At 38.1% G+C, this 18,604-nt stretch overlaps 1 protein-coding gene across 4 annotated transcripts in view; it reads left to right on the top strand.

Moving 5' to 3' along the window:
* The first annotated feature begins 418 nt into the window (after positions 1-418).
* Positions 419-18,604, top strand: part of LOC120316324 (neurabin-1-like) — a 52,951-nt gene continuing 34,765 nt past the window's right edge. Inside the window, exons 1-6 of one of the 4 annotated variants that reach the window (XM_039361769.1) lie at positions 419-883; positions 1,991-3,896; positions 13,015-13,147; positions 15,569-15,689; positions 17,690-17,794; positions 18,436-18,553. In XM_039361769.1, the coding sequence (XP_039217703.1) occupies positions 2,280-3,896; positions 13,015-13,147; positions 15,569-15,689; positions 17,690-17,794; positions 18,436-18,553 (2,094 nt within the window). In that variant the 5' untranslated portion in view covers positions 419-883; positions 1,991-2,279. Of the gene's footprint in view, positions 884-1,030; positions 1,217-1,990; positions 3,897-13,014; positions 13,148-15,568; positions 15,690-17,689; positions 17,795-18,435; positions 18,554-18,604 lie in introns of those variants that run through there. The other 3 variants (XM_039361773.1, XM_039361770.1, XM_039361771.1) reach the window with 3 other exon arrangements.

Raw genomic sequence — 18,604 nt, 5'->3', positions numbered from 1 at the left:
CTTTACTGAGCAAAAAGTGCAAAAAGTGAATGAAGGGTAATTGGCCAAAAAATGCCAACCTCTTGTGCTGTTAAAAGCCAGCCTCTTCCCTATGTTCTTGATCTACTCTGAACTGCCTAGGAAATGGAAAAACACAATCGTTTTATTTATTTATTTTTAATAATTATGCCCTGTCACGTTTTATTAAACAGGGAGCGAAAAATGCCAGCAGAGGAGCAAACTTAGAACAATGGATGCAACCAGGTTTTCCGGACCTTTCCAGGGTTGGTATCGCCCAACCCCCTTATCCCGGGATGGTACATCCCAACAGATGCAGGCGTTTCCTTAGACTCGCTCGCTTTTCGCCTTTCCTCTTCAGGTCTCTCACCTCTGATCCCGCCCCCGCTTCCCTGCGTTCGCTTCCCTCGCGGAGAGGTGGGGGGGGGGGAGAGAGAAAGAAGTCGGGCTCGCGCTGGGTCGGATAGGGCTCTTTGTGCGGGGAAGTGAAGCGCGTGCTCGCCCGCCCGCGCGGGCCTGAGGCAAGGGGAGGGAAAGGGGGAAGAAGAAGAAGACCAAGCGAAAATAAAGAGAGAGAGCGGGAGAGAGAGAGAGAGAAGAGCGGAATTCTAAAGCTGCCGCGCGGGTGGGCGAGCGAGGGAACGGGCGGGCGGGAGCGCGAGACCGAGAGTCGGAGCGGTGGAAGAGTTGGAGCGGAGGAGGTGGCGTGAAAGAAAAAAAGCAACCGATGAAAAACAACGGCTGGCCGGGGGCAGCTGTCGAGGGGGGAGGCGCGAGTCGGACGATCCGTTGGGCGGCTTTGCTGGTGGGGAAAGCCAGGGCAGGAAGCTGCAATTAACTGGGGAAAGAGGAAGAGCCGCCGCGTAGGATCCGCTGTTTATCTCAGGTAAGTGCGAGAGGGAGGAGGAGGAGGAGAAGGGAAAAAAGAAAAGCGGGGGGGAAGGTTAGTTTGAAAAGTTGGGAGGGAGGGAGGGAGGGCCAGGGCCGCAAAGCTCGCCTCGAGCGCTTCGCTACCGGGACGAACGAAAAGAGGGAGGAGAATCCGAGTCGGAGAGTTGGCGGCGGCTTCCATTGTGAGCTGCTCAAATCGCTTCTTGCTGCTCGGCTCCTTCCACCTTTCCGAGTCCTGCGGCAGAAGCGGTGCTATGCTAGAATGAGGGGGGCTCGTTCGTCAGCCGGGAGGAAACCCCGATTTTACCCGAAGTGATTCGCATTTCTGGTAGGAAAGAAAAACCCAGATTCATGGGTAAAGAGAGGAGGACGGGGAAGTGGGGGGGGGCAGTTTGGCGGAATAAGCGCTTCGGGAACGAAAGATTAGTTGTCATGCGTTTATTTCTTAATTTCGGCCGGTTTCTCTAAAGGGGAAAGAGATCCAGAAATGGTGGGCCTATAAGGAAATGGCTAGTTAATTACTTGCCTTTTGGAAAGGAAAAAGAAAAGTTTTTGTGGGAGGGAGGACAGGCGGGGGAAAGAGAGAGAGAGAGAAAGAGAGCCTAAACCTTCAGATTTGCTTCATGCCTGGAAAGAAACTTCGCTGTTCAAACCATTTGTTTTCATGTGAAAAATGTTATGGTTGGACCCCGTGGGAAGATTGCACTTTTGGCCCTAGACTCCTTAATCCTGAAAGCGGAAGAACTTGCCATAGTTGTTCACCGGAGAGGGAAAGAAGAATCACTTATTTTTGGCACAGGTTGAAAGCCATTATCTGCTTTTCCTTGTTTACCATTTCATATGTTACAAAGGCAAGCCTTGGCAATAAAAATACCTTTCACTGTATGGGGCAGAGTCTCGGTAAGATCTGCCTCATATGGACTCTTTTTTTGAGTTTCAAAGATTTTTTTTTTAGTTATTTGTCCCTTGGTTGATAGACCACATTTTAAATAAATTTCTCCCTGTTCCTTAGGCTATGGAATTCCATTTTAACACAAGGGTAAAATACTTAGTTCAAATGAGTGATGTCTCTGGCTCACAAAGTGTTGGTTTTTTTTTGCAGATATCTTTCAGGATAAGAATGGATCAGCTACGGTGCTAGCATCTCATTTTTCTAGATACATTCCTGAAGTGCTTGTTGTTTTTGTCTGCGCCTCTCCTCTTCCTTCCCACCACATATTTCATTGCTCTTATGGAAGAATAAAATGGTGAGAGGCGTCTTCCAGTCTCAGTCTCTCTCCAGGCTGTAAGAGGACTTTATCACATTGTGGGAGCAGCACTGGCAGCTGCTGTTGGTTTTCACCTCTTCAGACTCTCATTTGTAAAAAATTGAAGGCTTTCTCCATTTGACAATGATGAAGACTGAAGGTAAAGGAGACAGAACTTTAAGAAGTGCTTCTCCACACAGAAATACCTATAAAACTGATTTTCATGCAATTAAGTGCAGTTTTGATTCAGTGAATACCGATAATGCTTCCAACAAGTCTAATCTTCAGCAAAAGTTGACTAACTCATCCAATGGAGAAGGTAATGATCCACATGTTCGTGGCAGAGCTGTTAACTATGGCAACAGAGTACACAAGATCAAAAACATGTTCATGCAGATGGGTGGTTCTTCCAGTTCACCATGTTGCGAAAACAGTTCACCCTCTGAGCCCCGAATTATTAATAAAATATCTTCAGCTGATCTTGCACTTCCTCCTCCTAGTAGCCCACCTTACCTCTGTGTTCAAAAAAATAACCTACTCAACAGTGGTTCTTTTTGTAGTTCCCAGGATCCTTTACCTGCAGGTTCATTCACTGATAAAATTATCTGCAGCAAAGAAGAGGGAAATTTAGACAAAGCTACACTAGCAGAGAAGTTTTCTGAGACCAGAAAACTATTTGAAAGGAACATTAAAAAACCAAGTTCATTGGATAGAAGTACTCCCATTAAAAATGAAAGGATTGAAGACAGAAGACAACATGGTTCTACTTCTTCGGATTGCAGTAGTGTGACAGATCAATTTAATTTCAATACTGATGTAACTTCTCAGGTTGCTGTAGATAAAACAGAGAATCAAGAAAATAGTGATCAAAAGGTACAGCAATCTACTGGCAGTTGTAAATCCTCTTCACTGAATGCAGGACCTATTTCTCGAAGACTGGAGAGTTTCTTGGCTGACGTTGACAATGATGACTTCAAAGATTCTTTGAAAACTAAGGATATCCCAAACCCTCTCCAAACAGTGTTCTGCAGCTGGGAATCGCCAGTAGTTAGGAAAGAAGAATATTTGCAGCAAAATCAGCCTGTTGCAGACTCTTCCCTTTTGATAAGCAGTACTTCTGCCGAATGGAGTGAGTTAAGTGATTCAACTGAAGTAACTTTTCAAACAGATCAAATTTCCGAAAGGGAGCAACAATATAAAACCAGCTTATGCTCTAAAGTGGATAGAGCCCCTATAAAAATTTCCCAAGTAGAAGTAGCTAGAGCTGAACTGATCATGGTGCAGAACAAAACTTTAGGGGATAACAATGAAATCACTGGGGAAGTTAATATACTTCAGAAGGAAAAATCACTCAGATTTCCAAGTTGGAAAGATGAGAAAAATGACTGGACATTTGAAGAAATGGAAGACTCTAATGAGGACAGTGCAGTTAATCAAAAAGGAGCAAGAGAGTTAGTGTTTCTGGACAAAGTTCAAGAACAAGAGCAGGTCCATGTAAAACCTGTAGGGGATGGTGAAGAGGAAGAACAAGAACAGAGAAAAAAGTTTGGTGAGGTTTCTTCCAGTGCTTTTGGGATAGAGAATGCAGCTTTTGATGATGACAGAGAGCCAGAACTACTTGATCAGGGCCCTGAAAGAGAAGAAACCTTGCAAGAGGAGGAATATAACTATAATAGTGATTACGAGGAGCTTTCTGGACTTTCTGAAGAAGAAGATCCTGATCCAGCTAGAAAAGTGAAGTTTTCTACAGCCCCAATCAAGGTAAAGCTTCACGGACGGGTATAAAATATAATTATTGTTGCTAGTTGTTTAAACATAGTAATTATAACAATGAAGCCTATTAGTATATTCATTACTATATGGATGCTTTGAAATTGGTCTCTTAATTACAGTTTCCCTTCCAGATAAGGATTTCTAAAATATTTTTAATTCTAAAGTGCCTTTACATTTTTTTAAAAGATACTGGTTCAGTTAATCTGAATTAGAATCATGACCAATGCGATTGCCTGGGACAGGCTAAGCATATAATGCCCGTGTTTCATATCCTGTACTGACTGATAGTCTTGTTCAACTGCACTAACTTCTAGGCTGAGTCTTGGTGCTGTTATTTAAAACCCTTAATGGCATGAAACAAGTAAAAAGGAAATGGCTTTTTAATTATCTTTGGAGTGCCCAGTGGTAGTAGCTATATGAGAGAAGGCCTTCTCAATTGTTAAGGTCCTGTTTATGAAATGTCTTTTCCAGAGAGGTATATTTAGCATCCCCAATTAAGATCTATAAGAGGCATGGTGGCACAGTGGCTAGAATGCAGTATTGCAGACTGATCCTGCTGACTGCCGGCTATCAGCAGTTCGATTCTCACCAGCTCAAGCTTGACTCAGTCTTCCATCCTTCTGAGGTCCATAAAATGGGGACCCAGACTGTTGGGGGCAATATGCTGACTCTGTAAACCACTTAGAGGGGACTGTGAAAGGGTATACAAGTGCTAGTGCTATTAAGTGAATCACCACAAGTTACTAAGTGAGGATATCTCATGGTCACTATTTGTACCATCTTGCTGGCTTCCCCATTGACTTTGCCTGTAGGAAACCAGCAAAGAAGGTCACAAATTGTAATCACGTGAACGCGGGGCATTGTAATTGGAAGCCAGGTCACATTGCATTTATGCGGCCATGGGGACACTGCAACCAATGTTAAGGACAAGACCCAGTCGTAAGTACTATTCATTCAACGCTGTCATAAGTTTGAGCAGTCACTGAATGAATGTGAGGACCATCTGTAATAGCGATAGTAGTTGTAATTGAGGATATACCTTATGTGAGTACAATATAAACTTTTGAGAGGTATAAAACTCTTTTCTATACTACATTAAATGAGTGAGAAAGATGCTGTGTTGGCATCTTGGCTGCCAGTCAGGAGGCAATAAATTCATTAAGATTTAAAGACAGTAGGCTGAAATCAGAGTGAAATACCAAAGAAAAGGTAATAGAAAAAAGGACTAGGGGTGACATGATAGCAGTGTTCTAATATCTAAAGGTCTGCCACAAAGTTGATTAAAATAAAGCTGGAATGGACCTTGGAGGTCTTCTAATCCAACCCCCTGCTCAAGCAGGAGACACTATATAATTTGAGACAAGTGGCTGTCCAGTCTCCAGTGAGGAAGCACCCACAACCTCTGGAGGCAAGCTGTTCCATTGGTTAATTGCCCTTGCTGTTTGGAAGTCTCTCCTTAATTCCAGGTTGCTTCTCTCCTTGATTAGTTTCCATCCGTTGTTTCTTGTCTTGCCTTCTGGTGCTTTGGAAAATAAACTGACTCCCTCTTTTTTATGGCAGCCCGTCAAATATTGAAATACTGCTATAATGTCACCCATAGTCCTTTTTTTCTCTAGGCTAGCCATACCCAATTCCTGCAACCGTTCTTCATATGTTTTAGTCTCCAGGCCTTTAATCATCCTAGTTGCTCTCCTTTGCACTTTTTCCAAAGTCTCAACATCTTTTTTATAACATGGTGACCAAAACTGGATGCAGTATTAAGAAAAGATTGGACAAACATTTGCCTGAAATAGTATAGGGCAGTGATGGCGAACCTTTTAGAGACCGAGTGCCCAAACTGCAACCCAAAACCCACTTATGCATCGTCGAGTGCCGGGTGGTGTGGCCAGTTGGCTGGGTGTGGCCCATTGGGTGGGCATGGCCCTTTGGGTGAGTGTGGCCCATTGGGTGGGCGTGGCTGCAGTGATAACAGCAGACTGGGTGGGACTAAAAAGTTCAACAATTCCAACTTTGCAAGATCTTTTTTTTTCCTCGAGAAGTTGAAATTGACTGATTGAGCCTTTTTTTTTTTTGTACATGGCGGCAGAGGCCTAAAGCAAAAAGATTTTATAAAACCCAGCTGAAGGCCTAGGACTGGGGTGAAGGCGCGCATATCCACAGAGAGGGCTCTGAGTGCCGCCTTTGGCACCCGTGCCATAGGTTCACCACCACTGGTATAGGGTTTGCTGCTTGAATATGGAGTTGGACTCCAAGGTCCCTTCCAATTCTATTATTCTGTTATCCTGTTCCGAACAGTATTAAAAGATTTAATAGAGAAAAATATACCAATCCATGCCCTTTGGTATACTAGGAGCCCTCAAATGGTAGCAAGCAGATCTCCAGAAGCTAATATCTAGTTATGCCACATCTTCCCAGGGCTTCAGGTTTATGGTGAGGTTCAAATTGTCTGAATTCTTTTACTACTTTTTATTCTCGAAACAGGGAGTATAAACAAGAGATGGAGACGGCTTAATAGCACATTCTTATCAGGGACTTGATCATAAATTTAGACAGTGGAATCCCTACAGAGAATTTTTAGGGAAGACAGACTAGTTTATCGCTCTTAACTCCCCGTTCCCTTTGCAGGTATTAGATTAGGGAGCTGGTGTCCTTCTGTTTATCTTAAAGTGATAATAAGTAACAGATAAGTGGCAAGCAAGAGTGATTAATGATAACAAAACTGCAAAACTGCTAAGTAACTTTTTTTAAGTACACTTGTGCAATAATATATAGGCAGTCCTCGAATGACTTCATTTAGTGACCATTCAATTACAATGGCACTGAAAAAAAGTGACTTATGAGCGTTTTTCACACTTAACAACCATTGCAGTATCCCTACAGACACTTGACCGAAATTCGGATGCTTGGCAACTAGTTCATATTTATGACGATTGCCGTGTTTCCTTTTGTCACCTTCTTACAAGCAAAGTCAATGGGGAAGCCAACTTCTCTTTTACAACTGTGTTACTAACTTAACAGCTGCAATGATTTACTTAACAACTGTGGCACCAAAGGTCGTTAAATGGGGCAAAATTCACTTAACAAATGTTTCACTTAGCAACAAAAGTTTTGAGCTCAATTGTGGTCATAAGTCGAGGACTACCTGTACAAATTACCTCTGCTGGCTAGCAATTCTGCCCAGGGATATCTTATAGGGGCAAATGGAAAAAGTGGTCTATCACTAACTCCCCACCAGTTTTCCGTGGTTGTAAAACCATAATTCAGAGGCTATAGGTAATCTCTTATGTTATTTGAACGGATTAACTGTGATGAACATCAGCTATGTTTTTTTAAAATAATAAAGAGAAAAGTAAGTGAATTTAAGACATTTGGCTCATCCCTGTTTCTTTATGCCATACTAAGTTATGATTTAGTTCATCTTTTTCCATGCTTCGCCCACAGATACATTGCACATTCTTTTCATTTTCAACTACTGTGGGCAAAGAGCAGGTTAGCTAGCAATTATGCAAACTGAATTCCAGCTTATTCAGAGAACATCACATAGAAGCCAGATACAGTAAAATGTGCAAACATTACTATAGTATGTTAAAAGAGGAAACGAATCAATGTCTTTTAGCACAATAATATTATTAATGTTGTAGTAAATATCATATTAAGTAAGATTCCCTTTAATCTTTCTGCTTAGAGTGATAAAGTGTCTTTGGCTGTAGGTTCCAAGTGAGTGAGACTTGTATATTTAAAAGTGGAAAAATACTTGTGGATATTAGTTAGATCATTATGTTGGAAATATTAAGTGAAGTTTTCCTGATCGTGATTTTTTTTTAATTTGGAGGTAATTCAAAATTGAGAGTAATATGCAGACTATAAAAGTAAGATTGTTTGTTTTTCATTTCCAGACTAAGCAAAACAGAGACAAAGAATGAAATTACTATGCATGATGGTTGTAAACCTCCCTGAGTCACTTTGGTGAGATGGGCAGTGTAGAATTTTAATAAATAAATTCAAGAAATAAATCAATATTTGAGGCTGACCTAGTTCAGATTATCATTCCATGTTTGATAAAAAGTAATAGGAAAAAAATAGCTGATTACCATATATATATTATATCACTTTTAAAAATAAAAATGAAATACAGGTACTTCTTGACTTTACAATCATTCATTTAGTGACAATTCAAAGTTACAGCGTCACTGAAAAAAGTGTCTTTTGACCGTTTTTCACTCTTACAACCATTGTAGCATTCCCATGGTCACATTATCAAAATATGGGCCCTTTGCAACTGGCATTTATTTATGATGGTTACAGAGTGCCGGGGTCATGTGATTCCCCTTTTGCAGCCTTTTGACAAACAAAGTTAGTGGGGAAACCAGATTCATTTCACAACTGGATTACTAACTTAACAATTTTGGTGATACATTTAACGATTATGGCAAGAAAAGTCATCAAACGGGGCAAAATTCACTTAATAACTGTCTTGCTTAGCCGTGGAAATGTTAGGCTCAGTTGTAGTCCTAAGTCTTAAGTGTATTTCTTAAATGACTCACACTTTTCCCTGAATTTTATAGCTGATTTTTGAATTTTATAGCTGATGTTGTGGAAGATTGATTGGATGCCTATATCCCAGTCAGTTCCTCTTTAGCAGTTAAAAATTGACTCCGGTGTTGGCAAGAAAAATTAGTTGGAGACAGGGCTTTTTCCTTTGTTTTGTGTGTATGTTTCATTCTTACTATTGTCTATTGTTTTTTTTTTCAAGGTTACCCTAACTTTTTTCCCCTAAAAATAGATTTTAGGATGGTTATCAAATGCTCTGTATTTCTCTTTGACCCCATGGAAGATCTTAACATGGGGTCAAAGAGAAATATAGAGCATTTGATAACCATCCTAAAATCAAATGCTCTATATTTCTCTTTGACCCCATGTTAAGATCTTCCATCTGTTTATTTATTTTTTTAATAAATGAGATTTTATTTCTTAAACATTGAAATGTATAGCTAGGAAATGCAACAAATGAACATTTTATTTCTATGGTATTTGGGACTTTTCCACTTTGTTCTAAGTTTCTTGTGCTATTACATTGTAGTATCATCCACAACTATGCTCTTTAGATTTTTTTTTTACAATTATTTTCATAGCATCTATTTGTAAATATTTAGCAGGGTATTTATTTCTTGTTTTAGTAAGGAAGATGCTTCTTTTCTTGATACATGAAAACATATTATGGAATTACTCTGTTTTTTGCTCATTAAGACCTATTGTAACAATTTCCCATCTAGACTACCATATTTGTGTAGTTCATATATAATTTAACAAAAACCCCTTTTGCAATATCTACTCTTTTAGACAATCTGTTTAATCACTTATGTGACTGAAATATGTGTTCTGTATGAAAATGAATTTGTTACATAAACATATGTATTTTTTCTTTAAATACATTTCTTCTTGCTGTAATTTACATTTTTTTATTATAAAGTTATCTGTACTAATTTCTACAGGATGCATTTTGTTCTTGCGCTGTGGTGATATACTAGGGCTGCCATACATGGCATGGTTAAAATACCACTATCAGAACACTCTTAAATTAATAGAAAGTAAAAAATAACATTAGGCATAAAACAGGTACCCAGTTATTAGAATGTTGTTTATATTTTTTAGATTTTTTAATCCTGCCTTTATTATTTTTATAAATAACTTAAGGCAATGAATTTATCTAATACTCCTTCCTCCTGCTATTTTCCCCACAACTATAAGAGGTGATTTGGGTTAAGAGAGAATGACTGGCTCAAAGTCACCCAGCCAGCTTTCATGCCTAAAACAGGACTAGAATTCAGCCTTCAGCTGGTTCAAATGAATTCTTATGAACCAAAGTCAAATAAGTTAATATACCTACTGTTTTTTCAGGGTGCTTGTGCTGATGCAATTCGAACATTAGAAGAAACACCTGTTTTGCTTAAATGCAATAAATTAGCATAATCCATAATAACTACTATTCACATATCAGAATTCATAAGGCCACACAAAAACTGGAAGGCAGACAGTCCTTAGAAAAGAAAAAAGGACATGGCGGCATAAAGATATTTACTAATATATGGATGCTGCATGTTCAGACATGCTTCTATTAGCATCTGCAAGGCAGGCACAGTTTTTATACTGATGTTTTAGTCAGTCAGGCTTGTTTGCATTTGGCTGACTTACCCAGACATCATGTGAGAGCTTTCATTAAACTATTCCCAAATAAAATGTCTTATATAGTAGCTTGTGGCGTGAAAATGAAGGCACAGATTAGGAACAGAAACAAATTCCTCAGATCATCAGGGTTTTAGAAATATGTCCTATTCCATTTCTTGTTTTGCTTTCTGTTGTTCTCCTGCTTTCCATTTACAACAATAATTCTCCTCAGAAACAGTTTATCCATTTTGTAACTAGCATATGGTTAGGGTTTTCTTTTGATGTACAAATTACAGCTAGGCCTTGATGTATGACCATTCATTCAGTGACTGTTCAAAGTTATGACAGTGCTGAAACCTTAATAGCCTGTGCCTAAAGTTATGGCAGTTGCAGCACTTTAGAGGTCATGTAGTAAAATTCAGGGGCTTGGCATCTCGCCCACATTTAAACTGTAGGGGGCGCTTCAGTTCCTTCAGCTTGCCTATCTCTTCCCCATTTACTCCCTTTTGGATGCTGTGCACCCTGCCTTGTATGGCAGCAAGCAGTCCCAAAACTATGTGGTCCTGGAACTGCTTCCCATGCTCTGGGGAGCCTCAGCTGCCCCAGCCTGTACCAACAGGCATTTGTTCACCCAGCTGCCTTCTCTCAGTTTCCCACACTGACCTTTGCGCCCAGCCACTGAAGCAGTGTTTGCTGTGTTTGCAGTCTCCTTTTTGGAACCTTGTCCACTATGTTACCCTGGGCACTCCAATTTCTCCAGCTTCCAACACATGGCTCCTCAGCATTGCAGTATCCACGAAGCCCCAGAAAGCATTCATTCACCCAACTGTCTTTTTTCCCATTTTCCTGTGCCAACTTTTCTCCTTTTGAACCCAGCTGCCACAGCTGAAGCAGAAGCACTTTGCTGTCTTCTTTTTGGACCTAGCTTCTCCAGCAAAGATGTCCTACATATGATTTACTGAGCATTGTCTTCATAAAACTGTGCTGCCCTCCAAGTAGCAAACAGCAAGTTGAATCCAGATTCAATCACTAACGTTGAACTTCATTCAGTGCTAGAATCTATTCTTTGAAGCATTTCTGAAAGCATATTTGAATTTCTTTATTTTAACATTATGTGACCACTCATCTTCAAATTCAAACTAGTGAATTTTTTTTGTTTTTTGTTTCTATTAAAGCATACTCTGTCATTTATATTTCTAGACTAAGTTCTCAAGATGATTGCAGATGTTAGCAAACATAAATACTTCTTAGTCCAAAAATTAAGTCTATTATTGCCTCAAGATGAAGACACACAAAACAGGTTTTTTTATACTTGTAGCTCAGCTGAAAAGTATGTGTCAATTAATTTTTTTGCAAAGAAAAAGAAAATATACATGCATCTCCTTGTTTCCACTCCAACATACATAAGATAAGATAAGATAAGATAAGATAAGATAAGATAAGATAACCTTTATTGTCATTTTTTATTGTGGGCACAACGGCACACATCAAAAATGAAATTTAGTTGCCCACTCTTAAAGTGAAACACATACATAACACACACCTAAACATACTATATACAACATATTATAGATCCACATATATATAACAAATAAATATTAAACATTGTCCATCTTGAATATATAATGGAAGGAGAAAGTTTGAGAGTTCACAAGGTTAATGCTGTATGGAATGAAACTATAGCTGAATCTGGGTGTTCTGCTACAGATACCATGAAGCCTCCTCCCAAAAGGTAACAAGGAAAACAGTTCATGAAGAGGATGTGTAGTGTCCCAGATAATCTTACGGACTCTTTAAATAAATAAGCTGACTAAATGATTCCATCTCCAGTATAGTAACAGCCTATGCTTATTTACCCACAAGAATCTAAAGATTTAATACAGAGGAAGCATCTATAGCAGTGGTTCTCAACCTTTCTAATGCCGCGACCCCATAATACAGTTCCCCATGTTCTGGTGACCCCCAACCACTTATACATCACCGGGTGCCAGGGGCGTGGCCAAAGAAAAGGGAGAAAAAAATGGCGGACAGCCTTGTTTGGCGACCCCAGTGAAATGGCCGTTCGACCCCAAATGGGGTCCCGATCCACAGGTTGAGAACCACTGATCTATAGCGTTATTCCCTGGTTTATGTGTTGTTGCTTTTTTTCATGTGTGACTCTACATATACGGACCTCTGCATAGTTATATTTGAGAGAGTAGTTACTATGTAAGAGACAGTAGTTTGTAGACTACTTTGTGGATTGTGGATGCATATGGAAGATCAGTTTTACTAATGGATACCTTATTTTACAGTTTAATCAGTTGACAATTCAGTTAATAGTAATTCATTTATTTTTTTTCTTTTTTGGGTGTAGACTATGACCTGTGTGTTTGCTCATATGCCCACATTTGTTGCAGGAGATTAGTTTCAATAGACTTGACAAATATTGTTAACAAAGAAAGAAAAAAGTTAGAAAGCATGGATTTTTATATGTTTATCACCTTTTTTGTCTATTTTTCCATTGGTGGGGGTGAGATTTTAAATATAGCAATGTTGTTGTTTTTTGTGTAAATGTGTATCAGTTTCTGAAATCAGTTCCTGATTTTGTTAAGTATGTAATTCATGTGACTGAGTACATTTTGTTTCAGGTATAATATAGAATAACGTAACATAATTCCTCTGATAATTTTAATTAAAGAGCTGTATTATGAGCATAGTCCTATTATTGAGGTAGTCCTATTATTGAAAAACATCATTTTTCAAATGACATGTTTAAAAAGATTAAAGATTTTATTGGCTTTAAAAATTACCAGAAGGCAATTTGCTATGTTGTACACATACACTCAAACATTGATTTGCAAATAGGTATAACATGTCCATGTTTTAAGTTGTTGTTTAATTGACATTTAAATCTATTCAACTTGCATGGGTATTTTTTGAAAATACTGTATTATTTTAGGTATTCAGTACTTACTCAAATGAAGACTACGATAGACGCAATGAAGAGGTGGATCCTGTGGCCGCATCAGCGGAATATGAACTTGAGAAAAGGGTGGAAAAAATGGAGGTTTTTCCTGTGGAAATTGAAAAAGGTACAAATCTCAAATGTCTATCGTGGAGAAAGAACAAGGCCTTTTAATGTTTATATCTTAATTTTGCATCATTGATACTCCAAAATTCCTAATTAGGTATAGCATTAGAAAGCCAAAAATATAAATTACTTTTAAGCTTAAGATAAGATTGTCTTCTAAAAAGTTGAATGTATTAGGGCTGGAAAATATTTTATAAAAGCTGAAAAGAAAATTAATGCAGCACTATAAAAAGTAAACATTTTTAATATATTAGTAATGAAAGAAAAAGTCAAAATTCATATTGAGGCAATGTCATTAGCAAACTTTAAGGTAATGTATGAACTTTCAGACTTTATCTGATTTATGTTTTCTAAATACATCAAGAAAAATAGGGTGAGGATTAGAGAAATGTGGTTATGCTAAGTAGTATTAGGTTTGATGTCAACTGATATTTAAATAGTAGTGTTAAGTACTACAAGTTTAAAGCTTAATCCATTAGTTTTGGTAATGCAAATTCCAGTTCTTAAGTCTGCAGGAATAGTAGAAAAATTACCTAGATTGACATCATATTTTATTCTGTGGAGTCTTTAAATACTTCAATATTTCAGTTTGTATTGATAGGTTGATCTGTCTTTTAATATCTATCTTAGCTTTAAGGAAATAATCAAAGAAGCTATTACTTTTAAAATATAAAAATAATGTCAAAAATCGATTAATTAAAAATTAAAGAACTGGCTAAGAAAATCTATTTTTATTCTTTATTTTCTTTTTTACTCTGGGCAGTGAGAACTGAACCCAGCTCCCAAGGGGCTGTATTCAATAGGTGCTAGATAGATAGACATGAAGGCATGGAGGTGTCTTCAAAAAAGGGCCTTCTTTTGCTGTTCATATGACTGGAAATAGTCCCTAAGTTGTTCAGGGTTTAAAGGTCATAGTAACACATTCACTTTTGCTAGTGAGCAGTTAGCAAGTTCTACGGGCATCCTGTGATCCTTGTAACTTACATAACTTACATTTAACTGCCACATTATATATCATTTGTAACTTAACGTGTTACTCAATGTAAAGTAAATTGCAGTAGTCAAGAAGAGATACAATGACGACATAGATAATTATTGTCAAATTAGACTAGCAAACATATTGTGGCACATCTACCAACTGTGATCATAATAGATGAAAACCAAGGACTACTTTCAGGCTGCTGACCTGCTTGTCAACAGAGAATGCAGTGCTTTGAAACTTTTGTCTCATTGCCTAGAAGCTGCTGCAGTCTGGATGAAGAAAAAAAAAAAAAACTAAAGTTGAATCATTTCAAAAGGGAATGTCTTTGATCCACAGTGATTCTAGGTTTGCTGCATAGTTATCAAGGGGCAGGCATAACCCCTGATGAAGCATGGCTGCAATTTGGGGGTCTTCCTGGATTCACACCTGATACTTGAAAGGCAGGAAAAGATTGTGACTGGGAGGGCATTCACCCAGTGTCAGCTGGGTTCCCCAGTTACAACCTTACTGCTCTACAAGACTATCTTTCTATTGTAACACATGTCTTGATTATTGCCTATCTAGATTACTGCAATATGCTCTACATTGCTGTTGTGATGGCTTTAAAGACACCACAACAGCAATTAGTGCAGAATGTGGCAGCTCATATAATGGCAACTACTAACCACCAGAAATACATAACTTCTTTGTTGTCTGCCTTTTATTGGTTGCCTGTATGTTTCCCTGTAGAATGTACAGTGCTGGTTTTGACACATTAGGCCAAGAAGTGCTATTTTTTCCATCCAGTTCTGGCCTCATGAAATGATTTCCTCTCAAAAATTAGACTTGCTCCTTCCAGAAAATACTAGAGAATGTTAAAAGATTAGTTTTCCAGGGGGCACTCCCCCCCCACCGCCTCTGTGCAATGTTTTTATAATTGTGAACTGCCAGGAGTCTCTAGTTGATTATAAATTCCTATGGAATCCATCCCATTGAAACCCTTCTACAAGCTCCAAAGAATCCAAAATAAGGGGACAAGTTGTTGCTGAGGTTTCCTCCTTAGGATTCGACTGAACACTTGAAATTCCATTCAAAATAGATTTCATTGACTTCATTTGCAAAAAAAAAAAAAAAAGGATGCAAATTGTCAGAAAGATTCTCCAGCTCTTCCGCATCCTCCTCACACCCAAATATGATGAAGAAGATGCTTCATTGCATGAAACAAACTCTTTTTTGAGCTGTACGCAGTGAAAGCCAAGAAGTAAGCTGCGTTCTCTGCTTTCATTGCTTCAGAATAGGCTTTCAGATGGGCCTCAAATCATTGTGCCCCACTGTGAAATTCCTTGATTTATATTCCAGCTGTCCTATCCCCTTCATTAGTCTCAGCCATTAGCTATGATAACAGCAGATTTATCAAATTACAAAAATAGGATCATTTGGCTTGTTGTGTTTTTCTTACAGGTGACAATGGCTTGGGTATCAGTATAATAGGAATGGGTGTTGGTGCAGATCAGGGACTGGAAAAATTGGGTATATTTGTAAAAACAATAACTGAAGGTGGCGCTGCTCAGCAAGATGGCCGGTAAGTTTAAATTAAGACTGCTTGTTTGTTTAGCCTGTGTAACGTAATGTAAATATAATATAATTATAATATAATATAATAATATAATATATGAGGCATATGAAACGGTTCCTTTCTCTTCTACTTTCGTATGAGAGATAAGCTTTAGACAATCTGGGTTCTTTATGAATTTTAAATTAAAACCATAGGGTTGTTTTTTTAGATTCTTGTTACTTAGAACAAACTAGAATAAAGGTATAGTTTCATATGCGAAACTTAAATAGTATAGGAAGTTAAAATTACAAATGTATTTCAGTGTGTTTATGTATATACCAGGGGTCGGCAACCTTAAACACTCAAAGAGCCACTTGGACCCATTTCCCAGAGGAAAGAAAACACTGGGAGCCACAAAACCTGTGCGCAGGGGGAGCTTGATTGAAGAGTTTAATTAAAAAGAAATAGAGGCTGCTATGCATGAGCTCTCTCTCTCTCTCTCTCTCTCTCCCCCTCCCTCCCTCCTCCCCCTCGATCTTCTGCTCACCTGGCAAGTTGGCTTCCTGCTGTTCTCCGACAAGCTGACACACATTGTTATTGGGCTGGCTCTCTACTGCCCTTGGTCTGCGAGGGGGGGGGGGGAGAGAGAGAGAGACTCTCTCTTTCTCTGCAAATGGCGGAGGAGGCTGGGTATATACCAATGTAAATACCAAGGATTTTAAATGAACTCATTTAAACAGTATCTAAACTCAACTAATAACACATCTAAACTGTCTTGTGGTCATGTCTGTTTTGGAATTTGAGGTTTCCCTTTTACTCCTTAAATCCAATTCAGCGACTTGAATTAATATGCTTAATTCAGTAATTAATTTAACTGTGTTAAGATAATTTGATATCTGAACATGCAGAAATAGTTTCTCTGTTGGCTATGTACAATCATGTTCAAGTAGTCCTCATCTTACGACCACAATTGAACCCAAAGTTTTTGCTGCCAAGCAAGGCAATTTTTAGGAGAATTTTGCCATTTTACCTTTTTCATGACCTTTTGGTCACAGTTATTAAGCAAATCATTGCAGTTGTTCAGTGAATCGTGTGGTTGTTAAATGAATCTTGCTTCCCTTTTGACTTTGCTTGTGGGAATCTGTCTGGGAAGGTTACAAGTGGTGATCACGTGACCCCAGGACAGTGCAACTGCAATAAATATATTCCAATTGCCACATGCCCAAATGTTGATTGTGTGGCCATAGGGATGCTACAAGGATTGTAAGTGTGAAAAGCGGTCATAAGTCACTTTTTTCAGTGCTGTTGGAACTTTGAATAGTCATTAAACAAATGATTGTTGTAAGTTGAGGACTACCTGTATGACACTTGAAATATTTGTTTCCAGAACATAAAAATATTATTGTAGTGTAGATAGGACTTCTTAGTTGGTTAATTCCTGTTTTCAAATTTCCATTAAAATAAAGTGATATAGCATACTGAATAAGAATAGTGCCCTCTGACCAATAATGGAAATGCATTATTGTCTAGTGATAAAAGAATAGTATTGTCATCAAGATAAAATAGAAGTGAAAATAGTAATGTTACCAAAGTGAAAGCCATAAAATGTTATTTTTTCTAATTCGTGAACTATATGGAAAGAAATGACCCAGTCTCCTCATAGGGGTCTATGCAATCTGCCACTTACTGATTCAGATCCTACAGATATAACTCATGTGTAACCTTGAGAGTGGATACCATAATACTAGCCAAATGAATAGTGAATAGGAAAGGCATATATTATTTTATGTAATTTCTATTGAAGATACCTCACCCACATCAAGTTGATGTGCATCTTCTACTTATGGTAAGCTAAGTGTTTAAAAAAAAACCTGTAAGTCACAGGGTGTTTGTTCATTAATTTTCCTCTGGAAAATGACGTAGATGCTTAATTGAAAGTGATAAATATGACATGTTTATTCTTTTTACTTTTTTTCATCAAATATAATGCAATATGCAACGTCTAATGTTTGTTCCTTGCCTTGCAGAATCCAAGTAAACGATCAGATTGTTGAAGTTGATGGGATAAGTCTGGTGGGAGTAACCCAGTTTTTTGCAGCAACTGTATTAAAAAATACAAAAGGCACAGTCAGGTGAATAATATAATGAATAATTATATATAATTAAGCAATTATTGATTTATTCCCTTATTTATAATATATTAGAATGAGTATTCAAGGCGGCTAAGAAAACCATAGTCCAAATAGATAAAATTAAGTTAATGCTAAAAGAACATTTTTATCAATTTTCTAAATTCAGAGAGAATGAGAGGCAAACACAACTCTTGAGAGAATGCTATTCATAGTTTGGGAGCAATGCAAGAAAAGCTTGAGCAAACTTCTGACAGCAGGGAAATCTTCCATAAATCCAGACAAGTTCTAATGGGACATGAGACAGTCCTTCAGATAGTCTGGTCCACACATCTTAGGAACATTTAAGTCAAAACTTTATATTGTGCCCATTAATGCAGATATTTTAATACTAGCATTATGTGACACGAAGTGGTATATAAGTCTGAGTGCTAATGCTACCTCTATATTATGATGCACTTTGCCTCCATTGCAATTTCTGACCATATTTCAAAGATTGTTTCATATAATGTGCATTTCAGTTATCAAAATGTCATGTAAGAAAACAAAGCATGGTTAACTGTTGCCAAGGTACAATAAAATATTAAAAGCACAATTGTATTTTTTTCATTGGTACATTAATGTTGGTTAATTTTTCTCCTTAGGTTTCTGATTGGAAGAGAAAAACCAGGAACTCAGAGTGAAGTAGCTCGCCTCATCAGCGAGACATTGGAACAAGAGAGATACTTATATGAGCAACAATATGCCCATGAAACAGAACAGGTAACAAGATGTTTTTGTGTGTGTGTGTGTGTGTGTGTGTGTGTATACATA

The sequence above is a fragment of the Crotalus tigris genome, unplaced genomic scaffold (assembly GCF_016545835.1).
Source record: "Crotalus tigris isolate CLP2741 ecotype Arizona unplaced genomic scaffold, ASM1654583v1 scf7180000019363.1367679, whole genome shotgun sequence".
Taxonomy (NCBI): Eukaryota; Metazoa; Chordata; class Lepidosauria; order Squamata; family Viperidae; genus Crotalus; species Crotalus tigris.
The sequence above is the reverse complement of the archived record's forward strand: the minus strand, read 5'-3'. Positions and strand labels throughout refer to the sequence as shown.